General features: G+C 37.3%; 1 protein-coding gene across 2 annotated transcripts in view; it reads right to left on the bottom strand.

Annotated features, from left to right (window-relative positions):
* PDE6A (phosphodiesterase 6A) overlaps positions 1–24,520 on the bottom strand; it is a 92,099-nt gene that overhangs the window by 24,284 nt on the left and 43,295 nt on the right. For both annotated transcript variants that reach the window (XM_074212661.1, XM_074212660.1), the window contains 7 exons: positions 21,972–22,115; positions 19,900–19,965; positions 18,818–18,964; positions 17,499–17,606; positions 14,144–14,253; positions 13,688–13,775; positions 9,459–9,559 (listed from right to left, as the gene is read on the bottom strand). In XM_074212661.1, coding sequence (XP_074068762.1) covers positions 9,459–9,559; positions 13,688–13,775; positions 14,144–14,253; positions 17,499–17,606; positions 18,818–18,964; positions 19,900–19,965; positions 21,972–22,115 — 764 coding nt within the window. The remainder of the gene's footprint in view (positions 1–9,458; positions 9,560–13,687; positions 13,776–14,143; positions 14,254–17,498; positions 17,607–18,817; positions 18,965–19,899; positions 19,966–21,971; positions 22,116–24,520) is intronic.

Raw genomic sequence — 24,520 nt, 5'->3', positions numbered from 1 at the left:
CCTAATTTTCTGGATTTCAACACTATTCCCCTGCATGGGTACCTCAATTCTCTGCTGTTTAGCTCCTTTTTGTGTGTTGTCTTCTTCCATTCTAACAAGATTCTTGGGGAAAGGGACTCCCTTTCTTTTTGCTTTTATCTGTACAAAGTCTAGCATATAATAATATATGCTTACCAACTGGCTGGCTATGGGTTGTAAAGACTGGCCATGTTCCATTTTAAACCTTCTCCTCTGTCCTTTTCAGAATAGAAGTCTCTTTTAAAAAAAAATATTTATTTAAGGCAGTGGGGTTAAGTGATTGGCCCAAGGTCACATAGCTAGGCAATTATTAAGTGTCTGAAGCTGCATTTGAACTCTGGCCCTCCTGACTCCAGGGCTCTATACACTTTGCCACCTAGCTGCCCCCCCCAAAATGGAAGTCTCTTTTGGTTTATATAATATGATAATCAAGATCAAATGCAGCTCTGAAAAGTGTGACCTTTGACAATAGAGAGAAGAGTCAGCCATCAAAAAAGGTCTCAGTGCCTGAGGGGAGAGAAGTCCATTGCTGGGAGAGAAGAATTTTCTTTCTCCTTCTTCCCAGTCCCTTCTAAGTCATGACATCTTACAGCAAAGCTAGTCATCCAATAGGAAATACCACACTCAGTAGGGAGTGGTTGGAGGTTGAAGGAGGAGATGACTCCCAAGGAGACAGTCAGCCTTGGCCATTGGGAGTTGAACTGAGGAGAGAAACAGGTCCAGAAAATCTAACTTTACTCAGAAAACACACTGCAGTCAAGGGAAACAACATGAAGAAACCAAAAAAAGGGGAAGAGTCATCAGAGAATACTGAGGCTTAAATACTTTGGTCACTTAATGAAAATTCGGAACTCATTGGAAAAGACCTTGATGTGGGAAAGATTGAAGGCAAGAGGAAAAGATGGCAGAGGATAAGATGGATGGAAGCAATGAACATGAGCTTGGACAGAATTCAGGAGATGGTGGGGGACAGAAGAAACTAGTGAACAATGGTCCATGGCATCCCAAAGAATCAGACACCACAGAAGGACTGAACAATAGCAGGTAGTGTTGGTGATGTGAACTGTCAAAGCCATATCTCCTCCCCAAGCATGTGACTGTCTTCTAGAATACTGCAATAAGTGTGGGCTCACATTTCCACTGTTGCTATGTAAAATAGTGTAGAGTATGCTCCAAGATTAAGGGAGAAATATTTTGTAACTATTCTTTGCTTCATCTTGATTGTACTTGGGTCAGTTTCTTAGACTATTAGCTATATTCTGACTTCATTTTCTTCCCTTCCCAGTCTTGTACTTTTAGCAAACCAATTCAATTCTTCACTCTTTGCCCTTTTGTTCTAATGCTACCTCACCTCAGAATAATTCCCACCTCCTCTGTTCTTACTCAATAGCTACTGAACAGAATTGGGAAAGTCACAAAACTATGCTGATGATGAATATGACAAATTTGTGTTGAGTAACCTCAATGAAGCTTTTCAAAAAATCCATTTTAAACCTTCTCCTCTGTCCTCAAACTTCCCACTTTTCCTCCACCTACCCTCTCAGCTGAGGATTTGAATTTTTTATAGAGAAAATTGACATTATTAACCATGAGTACATGCATCCAAACTCCCAAGATATCAGACTCTTTCCTTCTTTCTTCCAGTCTCTGATAATGAATTGGCCCTTTTTGACAAAGTTCATCCTTCTTCATATGCTTTCTTTTTTTTTTAGGTTTTTGAAAGGCAAATGGGGTTAAGTGGCTTGCCCAAGGCCACACAGCTAGGTAATTATTAAGTGTCTGAGACCGGATTTGAACCCGGGTACTCCTGACTCCAAGGCCAGTGCTTTATCCACTACGCCACCTAGCCGCCCCCTTCATATGCTTTCAAACCCATCCATTCACAACTTTTAAAGCAAACTGTCCACTGAATTATCTTTCCTCTTCCCTGGCAGTTTTTCCCTTTTTATTAATTCTTATTCAATGCCTTCAAACATCCTCCTCTCCTAATTTAAAAGACCTGAACTATTCTTTCAAGCTAGATTTCCCTTAGTCAGACTCCTAGACAAAGTTGACTACACTCTTTATCTTACCAACTTAGTTCTCTACCTAGCTACCAAAATGTTTGTTTCTGAAGCACATTATCACTCCCCTATGCAGCAAACTCTAGTAACTCTGTATTGCCTAAAGGATTATATATGAACATCCTTATTTGATTCTGAAAGTCCTTTACAACCTGGTCCCAAACTATATTTCCAATTTCATTAGAAATTATATACATTTTACTTTATTCCCTTTTCAATGTAGTCCAGTCAAACGGCCTTCCTCAGTTCCTCAGTTCCTTACTTTCTTCTCCTTTTTGTCTGATAGGATCTTCACTATTTTCAAGTTTCAAGGACTGCTTTCTATGGGAAACCTTTCTTGATGATCCCAAGTGCTAATGTACTTGGCCACAGTCATGTGGGTAGTGTGGATCAGAGGCAGTGAGTGGATCTCATGGTGACTGTGGTAAGTTGTGTTCTATGGTAAGAAAGGAGAGGGCAAGGAGACAGAAGACATCCTCTTCTTTCTAGTTTGGTCCTAGGCAGAGGGAGCAGGGCAGGACTTGTAGCCAGATGAAGAGCTCAGGCTCAGGAACATGAGGCAGTCAATAAGGGAAAGGACAAAGGCAGAGAGTCCCTAAGTTTGTTCACCTAGGAGTCACAAAGTCATGTTGACAAGCTGATTTCCATATACATCTGCCCATATATCAGGAACCCTAAAAAGTGAGGAGAAATCACAATGGGAATCTGCCAGGGGGTTTTCTAAGAAGATGGATGAACTATTTTATGGACCAGTGCAGGCAATGGATAAACTTAAGCAACAATAATATCATCAATGGTCATAACACTTTACTTATGCTGAATGCTTGATTTATATTCATTTAGCCTCATAATAATATATAGCATTTATCTACATTTATATTGTACTTTAAGACTTGCAAAGCACATTACAAATATTATCTTATTTTATCCCTACAACAAACCCGGGGGGCTGCTATTATTATTCCCATTTTACAGAGAAAGAAATTGAGGCAAACACTTTCCAGCTTCCTAAGATATCATTAGAGATAAATTGCAGTGACTCTGCTGGCTGTCATGTCAAACTGCTGATTCATTTTGAATTTGCAGTCTAATAGAACCCCAAGATCTTTTTTTTTTCCATAAACTTTTTTTAGTTGCATATTCCCTATCCTGGATATCTACAGCTGGTTTATTTTAATTTTTTAAATTTATTTTATTTTTAATTTAGGGAATAAAACATTTTCATAACATGGCATAACTTTTTAAAAAAAAAAAGTTGATTTGACTTTCCTATATGTGAACAACAATGCAAGAGCAAGAGATAGAAAGAGGGATTCCATTTAAAGTAACTGAAGACAAACATTGAATACCTGGAAATCTACCTCCCAAGGCAAATCCAGAAACTGTATGAACACAATTACATAGTACTTCTCACACAAATAAAATCAGATCTAAACAACTGGAAAAATGTCAATTGCTCATGGTTAGGTGGAGCTAATATAATTAAAAATGACAATTCTACTCAAATTAAATTATTTATTCAGTGCTATACAAGTCAAACTACCAAATAATTATTTTATTGAGCTAGGAAAAATAGTAGCAAAATTCATCTGGAGCAAGGGAACTGGTGGGGGAAAAAAAAGTAAAAGGAAGGTGACCTAATTCTACCAGATCTAAAACTATACTAAAAAATGGCAGTCATCAAAACTGCCTGGTACTGGTTAAGAAATAGAACAATGGATCAGTGGATTAGGACAGATTCAAAAGAAACAGCAATAAATGACTATAGTAATCTCCTGTTTGACAAACCCAAAGACATCAGCTTATGGGATAAGAACTCACTATTTGACAAAAATTGTTGGGAAAACTGAAAAATGGTATGGTAAAAACTAGTCATAGATCCATGTCTCACACCCTATACCAAAATAAGGTCAAAATGAGTACAGGATTTAGACAAAAAGTACACCACTATAGATCAATTAACAGATCAAGAAATTCTCTGTCAGCTCTATGGAAAGGGGAGAAATTTATGACTAAGTAAGAAACAGAGAACATTATAAATTGCAGAATGAATGATTTTGATTATATTAAATTAAAAAGTTGTTACACTAATAAAACCAAGAAGGAAAACAGAAAGCTAAGAAACAATTTTCACAGCCAGGGGTTATGATAAAGGTCTCATTTATAATGAGAGAATTGCATCAAATTTATAAGGATACAAGTCATTCCCCAATTGATAAATGTTCAAAGAATATGAACGGACAGTTTTCAAATGAAGAAATTAAAGCTAAATATAATCATGTGAAAAAATGCACCAAATCATTACTGATTAGAGAAATGCAAATTAAAATAACTTTGAGTTTATCAATTCACACCTATCAGATTGGCTAAGATGACAAAAAGGGGAAGCAATCAATGTTGGAGAGGTTGTGGGAGGACTGGGATATTAATGCATTGTTGATGGAATTGTGAACTAATCCAACCATTCTGGAGAGCAATATGGAACCATGACCAAAAAACAATAAAACCGATTATATCCTTTGACCCAGCAATTCCAATACTAGGCCTATTTCCAGAAGAAATCACAAAAAATGGGAAAAGTCTCACATTTCAAAATACTCATAGCAGTTCTTTTTTTGCATTGGTAAAGTATTGGAAATTAAGGAGATGCCCATCAATTGGGGAGAATAGCTAAACAAGTTATGGCATATGAATGTTATGGAATACTATTGTTCTAAAAGAAAACATAAACGATTGGACTCTAGAGAGGCATGGAATGAATTACAGGATCTGTTGCTGAATGAAGGTTGCAGAACCAAAAGAACAATTTACACATTAACAACATTGTGAGTTGATTAACCTTGATGGATGCAGCTCCTCTTAGCAGTTTAGAGAACTAGGACAACTATATTAGACTGGTTATGGACAATGCTATCCCCATCCAGAGGAAGAAAAACAAAACAAAATACAAAACCTTTCAGAATCTGAATGAATTCAATTTTTTCATTCACTTTTTTTTTTTTAGTTTTTGCAAGGCAATGGGGTTAAGTGGCTTGCCCAAGGACACACAGCTAGGTAATTATTAAGTATCTGAGGCCAGATTTGAACTCAGGTACTCCTGAATCCAGGGTTGGTGCTCTATCTACTGTGCCACCTAGCCACCCCTACATTCACTCTTTTAAAAAAATTTCTCTTTCCTATCTCATGGTTTTCTTTCTTTTCCCTTGATCCTGATTCCTCATACCAAAAATCACTAATCCATAAACATATTTAACATAAATGTATATGTACAATATTCATTTTACTGTTCACCCCTGAGAGGGTAGAAGGAAATTATGTAACTTAAAAATATGCATATACATATAAATAAATATTGAAAAACTTTCAAAACATGTAATTGGAAAAATTAAATAAAATATCAAATGAAAAATAAAAAAAGATGATTATAGATGAAACTGTAAATCTATTATGTACAACTTGCTATTCCTTTTAGATATATAATGAAGTTTTTATTTAGCAACCCCAGAAATGGCTGCCATTAGACACAAATATGTATATTCATCCAAAATTATTCTATATGTACTTCCATTTATCAGTTATCTCTCTGAATGCAGATAGGATCTTCCTTCACATGGCCTTTGAAGTTAATTTGGGCAATTATTCCTGTCAAAATAACTTATTCATTCAAAGTTATTCTTAAAGAATTATTACTCTTACTGTATGCAACATTCTCTTGATTCTGTTCATTTCCTTTTTCATTATTTTATGCAAGTTTATTTTTAAATAAAATAATTGATTTAAAAATAATATTTAAAACTTAAAGAATGACAAAGGATAGTTAGACATTGGTGGAGTCAACTGGAATAGGGTCTAATTCATCTTCCACGTGACAATCTTCAAGATATTTGAAGATACCTGGCTGTTACCATCCCCTCCCTCAATTTCTTCTCTTCTCTAGATTAAACATTTCTAATTCTTTGGTAGGAAGGACTAAAGGCAACACTGACTTTTTTTTTATCCTGGTATTGATTAACATAATGCCGACAAACTAGATGCTCCATGTGGGTGGCAGAGCAGAAGCTCTTAGGGTAGGATAGGGGATGGTGTTAGCCAGTATGGGGGTATGTTTGGTCTGTAATCTTATTGAGAGATCACCTTCATAGCCTCTGATTACATAACTCTATAAATTGGTTCTGGCCTTTGGCCCTACAAAAACTCATAAAATCATCTGAGAACATATCTCCAGTTTTGATTGAGCCAAGAACAATTTGTTTAAGGAGAACAAAACATTCCCCTTAAGTTCTTGGCAAATAGCTCCTGGCTGCTCCTTTTGTGTTTTGGAAGGAAGGTCTGTTCTCATTTGTCCAGATCTCTAAGTTTTAGCTTGGTCTCTTCCTGAACCCAGTCTTCAATTTCCACATAGATTAAATCACAGAATGTCAGAGCTAGAAGTGAACTTAGAAATCATTACTACACCCAATCTCTTCATTTTATCTAGGAAGAAACTAAGGACTTTGGGAGAATTACCCAAAGTCACATAGCTAGACAGGCACAACTAGAACTAATTTCAGGTCTCCTGAGTCCCAGACTAGTACCTTTTCCTTTTCTTTTAGCAAGTCAGGAATTATTAACTTATTTTACAGTTGGAGAGATTAAGGTCCTGAGAGAAGAAGTGATTTACCTGAGGACATACAGTAAGCTAGTGGGAGAATCAAGAGTTCAAATCTGAATCCTAGTTCCAAATTCCTGTCATGCTATGGGATAGGATGGGAAATGAGAAAGAACATTGCACCAAAGGAGAGGGTCCAAATCACCCAGTCCTTGCTCTGTCCTTTAGCCAACAGATTTCCACCCTTGTTCTTCTAATCTCTTTGATTCAGAGGCCATATTCTTTATTCCCAATGTCATTTCAAGACCTCTCTGCCATCAACATTGTATAACCTTTCCTTGAGTGCAGAGTCAAGGTAGCAAAATGAGAGGTAGCATTTTGCCTAAGTTTCCCACATCTCCTCAAAAATATAGAAAATGGCTGGACCAAATTCTGATAGAAAAGTCAAGAAGTGGGGTGGGGCCAAGATGGTGGCATGGTCTCATACTTAGTTGTGTGACCATGGGCAAAGAATTTAACCCTGCTTTTCTCAATTTCCTGTCTGTAAAATGAGCTAAAGAAGAAAAGGGCAAAACACTACAGTTTCTCTAAGAAAACCCCAAATGGAGTCCTGAAAAGCCAGACAAATTGAAATGATTGAACAGCAACAATATTCAATTTGGACAAAGTATTTACCAAATCAGCCTTTTAAAGATCCCTTCTGAACTTTGATAGATTCTATTTAAATTTTTAATTGTTGTTCTTTATTTTATTTGTACCTCTAACACTACCCATTAACCTCCCCTATCCCCATGTAAGTTCTCTCCTATAATAAACATAATCAAGCAAAACAACTCAACATTACTAATTAACATTTTATCTGCTAAATCTTAAGACTTCTCAATTTTCAACTTAGGTGGCTTTTGACATTGTTACACCCCTTTCTCCTGGATACTTTCCCTCAGGTCATATCATGTTCTCTCTGGGTTCCCTGTTTCCTGCTTGATTCTTCTTATAATATATTATGATCCATTGTTAAGTATTCATAGAGGTACTGCCCTCAACCGTCTACCCTTTCTCCCCTGGTAATTTAATCAGATAACATAGGTCAATGACCATTTCTGAGCAGATGATTCCCAACCAATATCTCCAAACCAATAACTCCAGGCCTACATGTACAACAGAAGATCTCTGCATGGGTGTACCATTAACATCTTAATCTCAAGAAGTGCCAAATGATATTTGTTCTTTCTTCCTGAATTTAAAGCTCCTCCAAACTTCCTTACTTCATTTGAGGGCAGCCTCATCCTTTTAAATTACCCAGGGTCACAATCTTAAGGCCATTTTCCCCTTCACCATATCCAATTAGTTTGTCAAGTCTTGTCAGTTTTACTTCCATGATATAGCCTGAACACATCCCTTTCTCTCCTCTTACACAACCACCTAGTTCAGAGCCTCCCCCCTTCTGCTGGAATGTTTGATTAAAAGGAAACATCTGCCATGTGCCAAACTCTTTACAAATATTATATCATTGCATTTTATATCCCATTTTATATCTCCACTGAGTCAGAAGTTAAATGACTACCTCAGAGTCCCACAGCTAATAAGCAGGGGAGGCTTAATTTGATTTTCTATCTTCCCAACTCCCACCTCATCATCTTGTTCCCTCTAACAGCCTATTATTGATTGTCCAGGTTCCAGTTCCTCTTCACTTCAGGAGTCTAGGTGGTACAATAGGTAGATGTTAACTTTGGAGTAAGGAAAGTCAGAGTTCAAATATTCCTTACTAGATATATGATCCTGGGTAATTAAGAGATTCTCTAAACTGACCTCTAAGATAACCTAAAATGGGCTCAGTTTACCCAAGTATAAGATGGAGATAATAATTGCCCTTACTTCTCAGGATTTATGTGAAGATCAAATGAGTTAACATATGAAAAATGCTTTAAAATGTTAAAGCACTATTAAAGTGTTAGCTATTGGTATTATTAATATTCTTATTGTTTTTATTCATCATCATCATCATCATCATCATCTTTAAGCTACTTGGAACTCCCTGCTTCAATATTTTCACATTACTTTTAGGATAAAATACAGAATCCTCACCATGACCTTTAACTCCTTCACAAACCAGTTCTAATCTACCTTAACAATTTTACATATTTTTATTCTTCATATTCATTGCATTTTAGCCAGACTAAACTTCTTGTAGCTTCTCAAACTCAACATTCCATTTCCCATATTTTTTCACTCAAACAATGCATCCTTCAATACTGGGAATGTACTCCTTCCTCATATTTCATATATTTGTTCAAAGTTCAACTTAGTATTAAGTTTTTCATAAAACCTTCCCTTTCCTTATGCCTCTGTCTTTCTCTGTTTCTGTCTCTCCTTCCCCCCTCCCTCCTCCTAACTTTCAAAGATAGCGCCTCCCCTCCTCTCCCTCCATTTTCCTATTTTCTTCTGCCTGTCTGTCTCTCTTTCTCTCTCTTTCTCTGTCTGTCTCTGTCTCTGTTTCTGTCTCTGTCTCTTTGAATGTCTCTTTCTGTCTCTGTCCACACACACACACACACACACACACACACACACACAACGTTGTACCAACCCCACCCCAGTAGAATATCAGAGATTACATTAGAAACTGTCTTAGTTTTGTCTTTGAATCTCCAGTGCTTAACAAATAGCAAGCACTTCATATATGCTAGTTGGTTTTAATTGAAGGGTATCTTCATGCATTATTGCACCTTATTTTTAAACTCTACAAGTTTCTTGAATATAAATACTCCTTTAGCTCAAGAGGAAGCACATACTTGAAGTAAAGGGCCAGGTCTGTAGCAATGATTGCGATATCCATCATGTGAATGGCATGCTCATGCTGCCTTCGATTAAGGTTCTGGAAGATGTTTAGACTCTAAGGAAAAATATAAGAGAAGGATATTTTAAAAGCTGTAGCATTCTCCTACCAAAGGCTTTGGAGCAGCTGAGATAAAACCTTCTCATCAGGAAGGAAATATTTTCTTTGGATTCCCAGACTAAAGAGTCCCTGTGCCTTTAAGAGAATATTATCTTTCTCTTGCTGTGGAAAAGGATCTCAAAGAGGCAAGATGTGAGGTGCAGGGATGAGCTCAAATGCTCCAAGCTTGAGTTTTTTGTTTTTTTTTTTTTTTGCAAGGCAAACAGGGTTAAGTGGCTTGCCCAAGGCCACACAGCTAGGTAATTATTAAGTATCTCTCAATGAAGGCTAGACTTATGTGAAATACTCCTTTTTGTTCTGCTTCTGTTTCATTTTTTAATATTACAGATCACTGATACAATGACCAGCATATTTCCAAAGGACTTGTAATGAAAAAAGCTATGAATCTCCAGATTGAGAACTGATGAACTCAGAGTAGAGAATGAAGCAAATTTTCCTCCTTTCTTTTTCTTGTTTTTTTTTAAACATGGATAATTGGGAAATATGTCTTATATGATCTCACATATGCATACATGCACACACATACTTGGGTATATGTATAGTTGATTAGTTTTGTCCTTCATTCTTGACATCATCATCATATTGGAGTCAAGATCCAGTGTGTCTGATCATATCTGATCAGACCAATATGGACTCAAAAAGCTCTATCTACCATGTTAGGCACAAATAATCCATATGAACATTTGTAGTGGAGATGTCTCTAAATTTGCTCATCTCCAATTCTGCTTTGCTTATAAAACACAGTGCCTTCTTTGATAGGCACATCATGCTGATCAGTCTTTTGACAGTATATCCCATGTCATGCAATTGATTCTAAACTGCTTCAGAGAGACCTTGAGAATGTCTTCTGATGACCAGATGAATTCCTGCCTCACATGAGTTCTCCATAAAATAATCTTTTAGGTGAATATTTCACATTCCAACAACATGACCAGCCTATCAGAGCTATGCTCTCTGAAGTAGAATTTGAATGCTTGGCAGCTTAGCTTGAGAAAAGACCTCATTGTTTAGTAACTTACCTTGCCAGGTGATTCTCAGAATCTTCCTAAGACAATTCAAATGAAAGCAATTTGGTTTCCTGCATGATGCTGATAGATTGTCTAGGTTTCACAGGCATTCAGTAAGGAGGTCAGCACAACAGCTCTATAGGTCTTCAGTTCGGTAGACCATCTAATAACTCTTCTCTCCCACACTTTCCTTTAGAGTTTCCCAAACACTGAGCTAGGTCTGGCAATGCCTGCATTAACCTTATCATTTACATGTATAAAACCTTGTAAAGAATTCTGCCCTGGGGGTGGCTAGGTGGCACAGTGGATAAAGCACTGGCCCTGGAGTCAGGAGTACCTGGGTTCAAATCCGGTGTCTCAGACACTTAATAATTACCTAGCTGTGTGGCCTTGGGCAAGCCACTTAACCCCGTTTGCCTTGCAAAAACTAAAAAAAAAAAAAAAAAAAAAAAAAAAATTCTGCCCTGGACGTGTACATACATCATATTCCTTGCCTTTATAATAGGCGAGGGATGGGATGGAGGGAAAAACATAAGGAACTGAAATAAAATAAAATTGAACAAAATTAATTTCACTGGATCAATGTGGATATATTTTCCAAAGATATCAGTTAATCTACTTACACTTTCTTATCATATGTTATTCTGATCCATGACTTCCCATGAATTCTGCACAGAGATTCTTCTTATCACTTAACTATGACCTTCACTGAGGTAGGAAGGGAGCTTTAGGATCTAACTTTGGGTCTTAGATCATTTCATGACGTTATGGCAGCACTTAGATTATTCATCTATTATCCTTTGCTCTTAGCATCAGCCCTCTTCTTCCAGTGATGCTACTCTCCAGAATTCTCTTCTTCCTCTACAACCAACTTGCCACCATGGAAATGCCTCCACTCTGAGGTCCCATTCTCCTAATTGGTGACTGTCTTCCCAGACCATTCTATCAGGAAGACCTCAACCATGTTCCATGTCACTCATGACTCAATATTTCAAACTTCTTTTACCCTTCTTCCTCTTTTCCAGTTACCTTACCCTCCTCCATTCTTCTACCTGCAAGCCCAGAAACTTTCAATTCATCTTTTTTATGTTCTACCTTCACACATAGAGTATGAACTCTTTGAGGAAAAGACCATTTTTTGCTAACATAATTGTATCCCAAGGAGTCTAGCACCATGTACTTAACAAATGCTTCTGTGACATTTGTTCTGGATACCATCCCTTCCATCATATCTTTTTTTTTAGGTTTTTTCAAGGCAAATGGGGTTAAGTGGCTTGCCCAAGGCCACACAGCTAGGTAATTATTAAGTGTCTGAGACTGGATTTGAACCCAGGTACTCCTGACTCCAGGGCCGGTGCTTTATCCACTGCGCTACCTAGCCGCCCCCCTTCCATCATATCTTGATAAATTTGACAGTCAATTTGCAGATAAACTGCAGCATGCCTATCACCATCATGAACAGTGATCAACACTGAAAATTGAAAGGGACCTTATAGCCTATACATTTTGCAGATGAAGACAGAGGCCCAGAGAAGTGACTTGTCCAAGGTTACACAGAGAATAAGATTTAAAGGTAAGGTCAGAGGTAAGAGTCAAATGTAAGTTCTCTGGCATCAAACTGAGTATTCTTTCCATGCTACCTCACAATGATTTCTTCTATTGTCCTTTGAATGATTTGCAATTTTGATCCTTCAGAAATTGTGATGAGTTCCATCATTCAATTCACATAAACTATGTAAAAGAATAATCTAAGTGTTAAAAAAAAGACTGCAAAATTTGCTAAATGCCATCTCTTCCTCCTTCCTAGTCAATTCTAGATGATTTTCTAACATACCTATTCACAATAAAGATACTGCTTGCCTGAACCAACAAGTTTCTCAAATTACATGTCATAGTCCTGGAAAGAGACAGTCATTATCTAGTTGATTTTTTTCCATTCTGGACTGTTAGCAGAATTTCTTTTAAATGGTTAAAAATTCCATTGTGTGTGGTGGGAACTTTTATAGATAGTAAGGAGCTTGCAATCAATCAGCCCAGTGTCACCTAAAAACAGAAGAATCTGGGGGAGGTCATCATCTATAGGGAATTCCCCCTCCCATTGAATATGTGGTACAAAGAAAATCACCTTGGATTTGGAATCAAGAGACCATTGTTCCATTTCAGTTCCCTTATATTAAAAACTATGTGGAAGTAAGGGTACTAATGCATTATTGGTGGAGTTGAGAACTGATCCAACCATTCTAGAAAACAATTTGAAACTATGCACAAAGGGCAATAAAATTGTGCATGGCCTTTGATTCAGCAATATAACTATTAGAAAAGTCAAAGGAAAAGGACATATATGCACAAAACTATTTATAGCAACTCTTTATGGTGGCAAAGAATTAGAAATTGAGGGGATGCCCATTAATTGAGAAATGGTTAAACAAGTTATGGCATATGATTCTGATAGAATTCTATTGTTATAAGAAATGATGAACAGGGTAGTCTCAGAAAAACCTGGAAAGACCTATATTGATGCAGAGAGAAGTGAGCAAAACCAGGAGATCTCTGTTCACAGTAATAGCAATATTATAATGATGATAAACAGTGAAAGATTTAGCTATTCTGATCAATATGATGGTTTAAAGCAATTCCAAAGGATCTCTGAGGAAAAAATATTATTCACTTCCAGAGAGAGAACTGATAAAAATTTGAGTGCTGAAAAAGTATACTTTTACCAATTTCTTATGTTTCTTTTTTTTTTTAACAAGGCAAATAAGGGGAAATGTTTTGTATGACTTCAAATGCTGAAAAAAGTCAACATAGAGTTATGATCAGAAGAAATGTACTTTCTTCTTCTTGTTGGAAAGGACTGTAAACAAAGCACATTTGCTCAAAAATGAATAACAAATCAGTAGTGTTGCTTAACTTTTTGGCATTGTTTATATGGGATAAGCCTTAGTGGAAGAGGGAGGACAAATAGCTGAGGGCAAGAATTACAGTGATATAAAATCAAAATATATAAACTTTAAAAAAATGTTACTAAAGAAAGAAACATGGAATCTAATGATGGTACCTCATCCCTCAGCAGAGTTTTGCCAAATTCTAAATGATGTCTTTCCAAGATGGAAGATCCATGGAGTTTGGCCAGTGGATTCTGGGACCTGAAAATACAAGGTAGATAACATTGCAGTCATTAGAATATTACAGTGTAGACTCTGAGAAGAATCTCAAAATAGAACACAGAATGTGAGAACCCAGAACATGGAATATCAGATGTGCAAAATGCTTAGAACACAAAAATATCAGAGCTTTCTGGAAAGGGTCTAAAAAACACCTGTTATTAGTCCAATTCATTTTACACAGAAGAAAACAGATACAGAGAGAGAAAATGATTTGCATCAAGTAAGTCTCTTTTAGGTCTATCATTCCATAGTTCTAAGGTTCTCAGGATGATGACAAAGAGAAGAAAGGAGTTTCCCAAAAACAGTTCAGGTTTGTCTGGGTCCTTTGGAAACTTGAGCTCACTTACTTCATCTGGTAGAGATTATTGGTGCCTCTGTGATCAATGTCATGGCAAAAAGCAGCAGTGACCATGGCCAAGGCCTCCAGATCTGTGAAATATCGTTTCAGCTTCCCAGTCTACATGGACAATCAGAACACCTGAGTCATTGTCAACTTCCTTAATGCAGGTCAACACCCCAGGAACAATAAAGTATTCAGAGGCCCAGAGGAAGATTTCCTTCCCATCACTCTGGAGACTATAGTTAGGTATTGGCTAGAATAGGGGTTAAGAGTCAGGAAATCTGGGTCAGTCACTAACATAGGATGGGATTTTGGGGAAGTTCTTTCCCCTCTGTAGATTTCAAAAAAAAAAAGCAAATCAGAAAAGATGATCTTTCCAGTTCTAATTTTTGGTGACTTTCTGAGGGCAATCAGGATAACAACATGATAACAGGGGAGCCAGTTTCTATCTGAATCATCATGATTCCCTGTAGGATTTCTGACCAACCTTTTTTGTGAGAAATTCAAAGGTGTATGCAACTATAACTGGACCATTCCAATGGGGCTCATTGGAAGTCATTATTTCTAAAGTTCAATACCCAGTTCAAGAGAGCTTCCACTGACTTCTGCCTTGGTCAGGCCTCATCTGAAATATTGAGTTCTGCCCTAGAATCCTCATTTTAGGAAAGATATTGACAATCAGAAGCACACCTAGAGAAGGGCAAACTGTATAGGTGATGGGTAATGGAAAGCATGTCATGAAGATTGGTGGAAGAACCTGAGGGTGCTGAGCAAAATAAAAAAAACTTCTCAGGTGAGAAAAGAGACATGATTGATATCTTTGAGAATCCAAAAGTTTATTCTGAAGTAAGGCAATTATTCTGCTTGACCTCAGAGAACAAAGAATAACAAAGAGCAATAGGAGTAAATTAAAGGGAAGAGGATTTCAGCTCACTCAAAAGAGCTACATAATAAACAGAAGTTTTCATCATTTGATTGAACTGCTTGAGAGCTTCCCATTCCTGGGGACCTTTAAATAGAGACTGGTTGAATACTGATTGGAACCATTGTAGAAGAGTCTTTTGCTGGTATGAGTTGAAGTAGATATTCTCTGAGCCCCCTTCCAGCTCTGAAATTCTAGAATTCTATGCTACATCCTGGTAAATGGTTAACATTTAGGTCTCCAAGGAAAAAATGTAGACACAATAAACTTTTAAGTTAAATTAGCTTCATTAATATTTTCTCCATCTCTTTCTTAACTCCAGGCAATTAGCAAAAAAAAAAATCTCTGATTTGTAGCTTTTGCCAATTTTCAGGGTATAAATATTCACACTGAAACTGTCACAATTAGGCCCTATGAACCAGTGCAATAACACTGGCTCCACCATATATGACATGGAGCCCATACTAGAAGCTGGCTTGTGGGAAAAAGGCAATGATAGGAGCCTGCAACAGATTTTTGTCCACCTGCTGACTGGGGAGTACCCACTTCTTGCTTCACAAGCCCTATCATGGCTCCCTCAGAGTATTTTGTCATTGAGGTATGTTGGCATGGATGGAGGACTTTGAACAGGTGAAAAGACAGAAGTGGCTTGATTTGATTGTCTTGGGTAAACAGAGAAACAGAGAACTGTAATTGTATGAAGCCTGAAGTTACCTTGTACCATTGCTCCAATAATTCATCCATTTAATACTCCATTCATTAGGGAAGCCAAATGCTCTTCCTATGCCTTCTTGGTGTAAATATAACTCTGAGGAATTTGTCTCATGGGAGCACAAATATGTGATCATACAAATAAATGTAGAGATGGATTTATTCTTCAGTTCTCCAAAAGGTCAGTTTGCATATATAAAGTTCAAACTAGGTAAACTCTAGAGCAATTAATTACCCGTTACTTAGACCTCTTCATTAAAGGCAATATGGTATAAAGAAATGATTTGGAATCAGGTAACAAAGTCTGGCTTTGCTGCTGTTACCTTTGTGACCTTGGGCTATTTTCTTCTCAGGCTTCTGTTTCAACCTCTGTCAAATGAGGAGATTGGACTAAATGGTCACCTTCGTCTCATTCAGCTCTACATCCCATGGTGCCTCACTTTTGGGTCAGTCATTTATCAAATGTTTGCAGTCACTATCTCCCCTAACTTTCTAGGATTTCCCTAAATCTAGAAAACCTACAGGAAAAATGCATAGAGTTTTCCTTCTCCTTTTCCTTCTGAAAGCAGTACACATTTTGTTTTTTTTAAAAAGGTATTTACTACAAATATTATAAGGTGATGAGAGTATAATATGAAGAATATATTGATAGCAAGTAAAAATATGCTAAAATATGTCAAAAGATTATGTTATGAAAAGATAGACAGGAATAAATCATAGGGAATGGAACTCTTCATTTTCTTTGTTTAATTCCAGTTCTCTTGCCAAGGTCTATGATCCTGTTTACTGCATTTCAGCTCATTGGAAAATATTTCTTAAGCCCCAAATATAGATTCAGAGCCTTTCTACCCTCTGTAGAAGTGGAGGACTACAGAATGGAATATTGCACATATTGTCAGGATTATGGTGTTGATGATCTTTTTTTCTTTTTCTTTTTTAGACTTTGTTACAAAGAATGCTTTACTGGATATAGTAGGGGAGGAATATTCAAGAATGAAGTGAAGTTAAAAAAAATCATAAAAATTTAAATTAATTTTAAAAAATAAAAAGCAGGAGCAGCTAGGTGGTGCAGTGGACAGAGCACTGGCCTTGGAGTCAGGATGAACTCTGTTCAAATCCGATCTCAGATACTTAATAATTATCTAGCTGTGTGACTTTGGGCAAGTCACTTAGCCCCATTGCCTTGTAAAACCCTAAAAATAAAAATAAAAAGTAGCAGCATTCCAAAATTCGTGCTGAAGTTTAAGGCAAGTACCCATCTCCTAAGTCCCAATGTTCAGTCTTTCTATAGGATTCTCCACCTTAAAACCCTTACTTTTGATTCCCATTTTGAAAGTCTCCTCTGTGTAGACCCCAAAGCCCTCACTTCTCTTCAAGTCCCAGCATTCACATGGCCTCTCAGATCCAGAAGAACCTCAGTCTCTAGTCCTACCCTATGCTTGAATCCAAATTCCCTCTAAAACATTGAGCCTTCACTCAAAGACATTTGCTAATGGAGAACTCCTTAACTTCTTCCCCTGGCCTTATGTACTTCATTATATCTTGGGGCATCTGTCTCCTTGTACTAGTCCAAGGGAATTTCTTCAACTTTTGTCTATACCCATCTACCAGAGACAGCTTTCCCAGATAGTTGGCTGTGGAGCAATGGAAACATACTCCTACTTTCTTCCTCTTCTCCATAATGTCCCCTCTTCCCCTAAAAACTGGGCATTTACAGCATCAAACCTACCACAAGCAATGAGAACATGGTCTGTCCCACGTTGAATCCATGGCGCCAGTTGTGGTAAGTAATTCTTCGGTACCCTTTGCTGAGTGAGTACATGAACCGCACTAAAGCCTGAACATGGACATATGGAAAGATCATTGAGTCAAAAGAGGGAAACTCATAGGGATGACATGATATAAATGTGAGGAATTTATATCATACCATCTCCTTGAAGGTATAAACTATTCCATTTTTCCTTTATCTTTTACTTCCCCACCAATAGTACATTGTATACTTAAAAAAAATTCTAGAGCTATGAATTAACCTTGTATAGATACCCCTTCCATCAAAAGATCATAGATTTAGAGTTGGAAGAAACCTCCTTTCACAGACTATTAAATCCAACCTCCCATTTTAGAGATGAGAAAACTGAGAACCAAAAAGAACAAGTGACTTATCTAGGGTCACATAGCCAGTAAATATCTAAATGAGGTTTTGAACTCAGATTTTCCTGATGCCTAAGGCAACTCTACCTATTACCCCATGATATCTCTTGCTGCCCAATATTATGTTTTTTTGAGATGAATTGAACTAAATTGAATTATTTTTTAGTTTTTTTGTAAGGCAAAGAGGTTACGGTCACACAGCTAAGTAATTATTAAGTATCTGAAGTCAAGTTTGAACTCAGATCCTCCTGTCTCCAGGGCCGGTGCTCTATCCACTGTGCCACCTAGCTGCCCCTTGAATTGAATTTTAATAACACTGGCCATGCAATGGAAAGAGACATGACTCAGAAAAATTAACACCATCAATAGAATATAACTTCCTGCTGAAGAAGGTATCATCATACTTCATGGGGAAATTCAAGGAGTCTTGACCTAGACAGTCAGCTTGGGCTTCCAGACTAGTTCTGGCATGGACTGTTTGTGTGACCCTGGACAAGTCCTTGCCTATTTTGAAGTTTGGAAAAGAACTAGGCTCCAGTAGTACCCCATTTTGTGTAGGGATTTCAACTTATCCTTTTGTCCACAAAGGTTGATAGGTAGGAGTAAGGAGCCAAATTCAAATTCTGCTTCAGATACCTTCCTAGCTTTGTGACTTTGGGCAATTCATTTAAGCTCTCTCAGGCTCAGTTTTCCCATCTGCAAAAAAAATGAGCTCCCACTTTTTTTATGAATGAGGCATTCCTCCACAGTTTTCATTCCTGAGGTTTCCCAAAGCCACAATGATCATTATGAAAATGATCAAAATAATACAAAGTGAATTTGAGGTCATTCTCTGGATTCCAAACAGAACTTTTTAAAAAACAAAAGGAAGTCAGAGAACTGGGGTGTGAGCCTCACCTCCTGGGGTATGTGAAACTTATCCACCACTTTCAGTTCATAATACATCTGGATTCCACATTTCACCAGCTCCAGCTCTGTCAGGGGCAGGTCACTGAAGTGGAATTTATTAATTTCATATTTCTCTGCATCTGGGAGTTCAGGTTGCTGAAGAAAGAGAGGAATGGAGGAAAGGAAGAAGAAAGGAAGGAAGGAGGGAAAGAAAGAAGGAAGAAAAAGAAAGAATACTCTTGATGAATTAGTATAAGACTCAGGGAGAAGCCTGCTCCTGGCAGCCAGCTCTCCCCCTCCCTTGTCTTTCCTTTGGAGCAGGCTGGAGTTCATTGTTCCCCCTGCAGAGTAAGGACAGCTTCAGCAGGTCTCTGAATCCAGCTCTCTACTCACCTTGACTTTTTGACTAAGGGGAGAGTCAAAGACTGTAGACTCCTGGGTCAGGTCCAGGTGAAGGACTGCTCACAACAAGCAGAAACAAAGAAGACAGTTGGGAGGTTCCTCAACCTACCACAATGAAGGAGCCCTTCTCCAGTCTCAATAATTAATAATCTCATCATGCACTTGAATGCAACAGAATTCTAATCAGGGGAAGTGGGGAGGGGGACACAGCAGCAGTGAGGAACCACAGAAGATGTCAGGAGACCTGGTTTCAAATCCTAGCTCCTTTAGCAACTTGCTGTGGGATTCTGGGGAAAGTCAAATATCCTCTTGATCAAGGAATATAACTTAGTCTGGCCTTTTGAGTGAGGTCACAGATGAACATCAATATTCATTGGCTGATATGACAGTCATGAGGAAATTATTTTTCTCCTCCCAAATATCTCATCTGCCACCTGAGCTTAAACAAAAAATTCCATTGTTAAGTTTATGACATTGAATCCCATGGTGTCTTCAGATCTTTCAAAATTCCCTGAAAATCCTTCTGCCCCAGAGACCACCTTAAGTCTTTCTCAACTCTTCACATCATTGGGACAGGGTCAGGAGGTAAGGACAAATATTTACAGTCTAGCTCAGGGCCAACCTTTGCCCTGTTCCCTACAAAGTTACCAATATTAGATCACAGCAAACATTGTACTAATTCCACTCACTAGAATTTCAAATAACTCCTCTTCTTCACAGTCACAGGGCTCTTTTCCATATAGTTCTCTAGTTTTCTGGAAAGAAAATAAAGGAAGGGAGGGAGAAAAGTGAAAAGAATCAGCATATATATACCTCTCATGTCACCACTTCTCTCTTCTAGTTTCTCTTCCTTCCCTAGAATCTCTCTTTTTTTTTCTTTTTTTTTTTTTTTAGGTTTTTGCAAGGCAATGGGGTTAAGTGGCTTGCCCAAGGCCACACAGCTAGGTAATTATTAAGTGTCTGAGGCTGGATTTGAACTCAAGTACTCCTGACTCCAGGGCCAGTGCTCTATCTTAGCCACCCCTACTAGTATCCTTTCCTTTCTTAACACTATTTCTAGTGTTTACAAAGCACTTTACCTCACAATCCTGTTGTACATGCATTGCTATCTTTATTCTATAGAAGAGGAAACTGAAGCTCAGAGAGGCTCACAATGATAGAACTAGGTCTTCTGATACCCAGATTAGTGTTCTCACCATTAAATGATGCTGCCACATAAATTCTAAGAGAACAAAAGAAATCATCCATGCAGTGGAAAGGATTTAGCTTTGAACCAAGAGGATCTAGCTTCAGGTTTCAGCTCTCTGACTTACTACCTGTAAGTCCTTGGACTAGTCCCAACCTTGGAAGCTTTTCCCAGTTCAACTTAACGTTAATGCCTTCTTTCTGACAATATTTCCAATTGATCCTGAACACATCTTGTTGATACACAGTTGTTTGCTTTTTTTCTACTCCATTTGATTTTGCGTTCCTTGAGTGCAGGACTGTTTTGGCCTTTCTTTGCATTTCCAACTCTTTGGCAGGGTCTGGAATGTAGGAGGCTATAATTAATGCCTGTGGCCTTATTGATATCCTCTTTCAGCTCCAGTTTTCTCATCTATAAAATGAGGGATTAGATATTCTCTAACATCCCTTCCATCTCTAAATCTCTTCTCCTAAAGGTCTCTTATCATCTAAAATTATAAGGGCAAAATGTTGACTTTTTTTAAAAAACCAATTTTGCTTCAGTTCAGATAACCAGACAGTCAGCTTGGCCAAACTCATCAAGCAGATTTTCACTAATTAAAACAGTCACGTGGGCAACAAGTATTTATTAAACAATTACTATACACCAGACATTTTGTGAAGCAATGGGAATACCAAAAAACAAAACAAAACAAAAATAAAAAACAACAAACAAACCCAAACCTCACAAAAATCTGGTAAAAATAGCCCCTACACAGAGCAGATACAGGGCAACGTGTTAACTTTTAAAAATGTCTCATCAATGAAAGGCAGTACAATGAATAGAAGACCAGTCAGGTACTAACTAACTCACATATAGAGTGAGTCTATGAGTCATTTAACTTTTTTCTGCCTCATTTTCCTCAACTATAAAATGGTAATAACAATAACACCTGCCTCCCAGGGTTATTATGAGATTATATTTATAAAGCACTAAAGGCCCCTTACTTTAGATACTATTCTGAGTTCTTTACATACGTGTGTTTCATAAACATTTTCTAATTTACTATCAGTTCTGAAGGAGAACAAAGGCAGGATCCCTATTGACATGGAGCTCAAAGTCAAGTAGGGCAGGTAAAAACATAGCATAATACAAAAGAGACCATAATAAGCATGGAATGGTGGGGAAAATCTGGATTTAGAGTTCAAAGGATTTGAATCCAGCCTTCTCCACTGAGCACCTATATGACCTTGGGCAAGCTATTTGACTTCTCTTGGCCTCATTTTCTTCATCTGTAAAATGAGAGGATTAGATTAGATTATCCCTTCCAGCTCTAAGAACCTGCTGGCCTGAGTACACAAGAGAAGCATCAGATATTGGGAGTTTAGATGATATTACAACATGGGGAGGGGGAATCTCAAAGAACACTGCCTGGAGAGTAGGTGCCTCATGGAAAGTTGGTACCAAGGAGAAGGAGAGAAAGTTGAGCCCCATGTGGCTGCCAGGCTATTAGGCTCAAGTCTTCCACAGATTTCAGATGCCAGGACAGAAAGTGATGTGCAAAACTAGATGAGACATCAAAAAAGGGACACTGACCAGTATTTCCTGTATCTCTTCATTATCACATTTCACATGATATTTAACCATATCCTGGAATACATCCTTTCGGTTTTCCAGTTTGTTCATTGACTCATAGGTGTCAGGGTTTAGGACAGACCAGCCAAGGAACTGGGTTAGAGACTGAAAAGAAAGAGAAAGAATGGACAGGATAAGAAATATTTCATCTTATTCTTTCCCCAAGTTAAAAGAACATAGATATAAAAAATTAAATTTAAAAAATTATTTTAAACATGAAGGGTTGTATGACCTTGGGCAACTCAATTAATCCCATTGCCACTGCACTCTCCACCCCCCAAAAAAAATTAAGGAGGTGGTGTTAGTGGGAGTAGGGATAAGTATGTTTTTTAAAAAAAACAATTTGCTTTCCATTCCTACCCTCAGCTTTCCTGCTAACCTTATGAGATTTCTTTTTTCTAAAAATATACTATGCCATAAAAGCATAATATTTTCACCTTCTTAATTTTTTTTATTTCCTTCTTGTAGTTTCCCCCCTTTATTCTGATTTTTCTTTCTCAGTGTGACCGATATGAAAATATGTATAGCACAATGTTTAACCTATATCAGATTGCTTGCTATCCTGGAGTGAGGAGAGGGAAACGTGGGAGGGAGGAAACTTTACAGAAATGAATGCTGAAAATTATCTTTCAATATAATTGAAAAATAAATAAAAATCTTAAAATACATTTTATTTTTCCCAGTTACATGTTAAAACATTTTTTTAACATTTTTAAAAAATTATTATTTCCAAATTCTATCCCTCACATCTCTCCTCTCCTCCCCTCTCCCTGAGCTGGTAAACAATCAAATACACATAGGATCATGTGAAACATTTTCATGTTAGTGCCTATGAGATTTCTAAAAGCTGAGCTTGGTGTCTAATGTCCCCAAATAATCATCAACTATCTGTGGATGTAGTGCAGAATTGAAATGACCCCTCATACACATGTGGTATATGAAAAGTTCTAATGGCCTAATGGAAAGAGCTCAGAGCAAGTAGAAATTAGATCTCTGGCCTAGTTCCAGCTGTCATCAAAGGTCAGAGCTTTACACAAGGACCTAAAATTACTTCTAAGTTATTTAAATTGTCCTTTTATCAGATCTTCTACTATTCCAGTTTGGTTTTCAACCCTTTCCATTTGTTTCCTATTTCTATTTTTATCTTACATAATTATTTTTAATAGAAGGTAATATATATAGTAAATATTTTTATAAAACAAAACAAAAGGATCTTAAATGTCAACTAGTTCATCCCCTTATTTTATACAGGGATAATCTAGTATGTAAGAAGGACCTGTCAAAGGACATACAGTGAATTAAAAGCAAAGACTCCAAGTCTCTTGACTTTCAAACCAGTGTACTTCCCATAATACTTTCTACTACAGTTTAAAATCTTATTTTTTTTCCTTAGGTTTTTGCAAGGCAAGTGGGGTTAAGTAGCTTGCCCAAGGCCACACAAGTGTCTGAGACTGGATTTGAACCTGGGTACTCCTGACTCCAGGCCCGTGCTTTATCCACTTTGCCACCTAGCCGCCCCTTAGTTTTTCTTTTTTAAAACATAATCTTTTCCCCAGTTAATGAAAATCAATTTATTTCCTTCTTTTCCTAAACAACCACTTATTGAAAAATAAAAACAAAACTTACTATATTTCTTTTTATAGTCCTCTGACTTTTTGTATGACTTTGGGCAAATCATGTGGATGAATGGGATGGGAGGTTTGAGAATGGAAAGGAACTTTAGCAATCATTGGTTCACATTGGTTCACATTGGTTTCTTGAGTGCAGGGACTGTTTTTGCTTTTCTTTGAATTTCCAACTCTTTGACAGGGTCAAATTGAGGCTCAAGGGGAAACTGACTTGCCCAAATTCACACACAATGTGATATCTTGAAAGTAATACTGGATTTGAGGACTGGAGTTCAAATCTTGACTCTAAATTAGAGCCAATTATTGACTCTACTAAAGTCTTGTAACTGATTAGTTGCATGATCTTGGGCAAACCTGATGTCATGGATCTTTGAGAACAAAGGACGAACAACAACCACCCAGAGATTGTAGATCTGAGTTCACAAATAAATGCTTCAAAACAACCAAAAAAGCAAACAACAAAAAAATCGGTAAAGTACCTAAGCAAAGAAGGCAAGAATGATTGTCATCTCACCTGGAGAATCCTAGGAGAGCATTCATTTGGTTTGTATTAATAGTAATAGCTCATATAGATAGTGCTTCAAAGTTTGTAAAGAACTTTACATAATTATCATTTAATTCTCAGAACAACTCATTTTATTCTGTATGATAATAATAATTGTACATATTAATTATATACACCTATATACTTTTATATGCACAAAGCAATACATGATAATTATGTTATAATTATCTATTTTACAAATGAAATTGAGATGGAGATTGAGATTGAGAAAGGATAAATTACTTGCTTAGGATCATGGAAGTAATAAGTGTAGGAGACCCTTGCACTTAGGTCTTCTTGACTATAGGTTCACCCTTTTATCCTTATGACACAATGAC

Source organism: Macrotis lagotis, chromosome 1 (assembly GCF_037893015.1).
Source record: "Macrotis lagotis isolate mMagLag1 chromosome 1, bilby.v1.9.chrom.fasta, whole genome shotgun sequence".
Classification (NCBI taxonomy): domain Eukaryota; kingdom Metazoa; phylum Chordata; class Mammalia; order Peramelemorphia; family Peramelidae; genus Macrotis; species Macrotis lagotis.
Note: the sequence above shows the minus strand (reverse complement) of the source record. Positions and strands in the feature narration are given on the sequence as shown.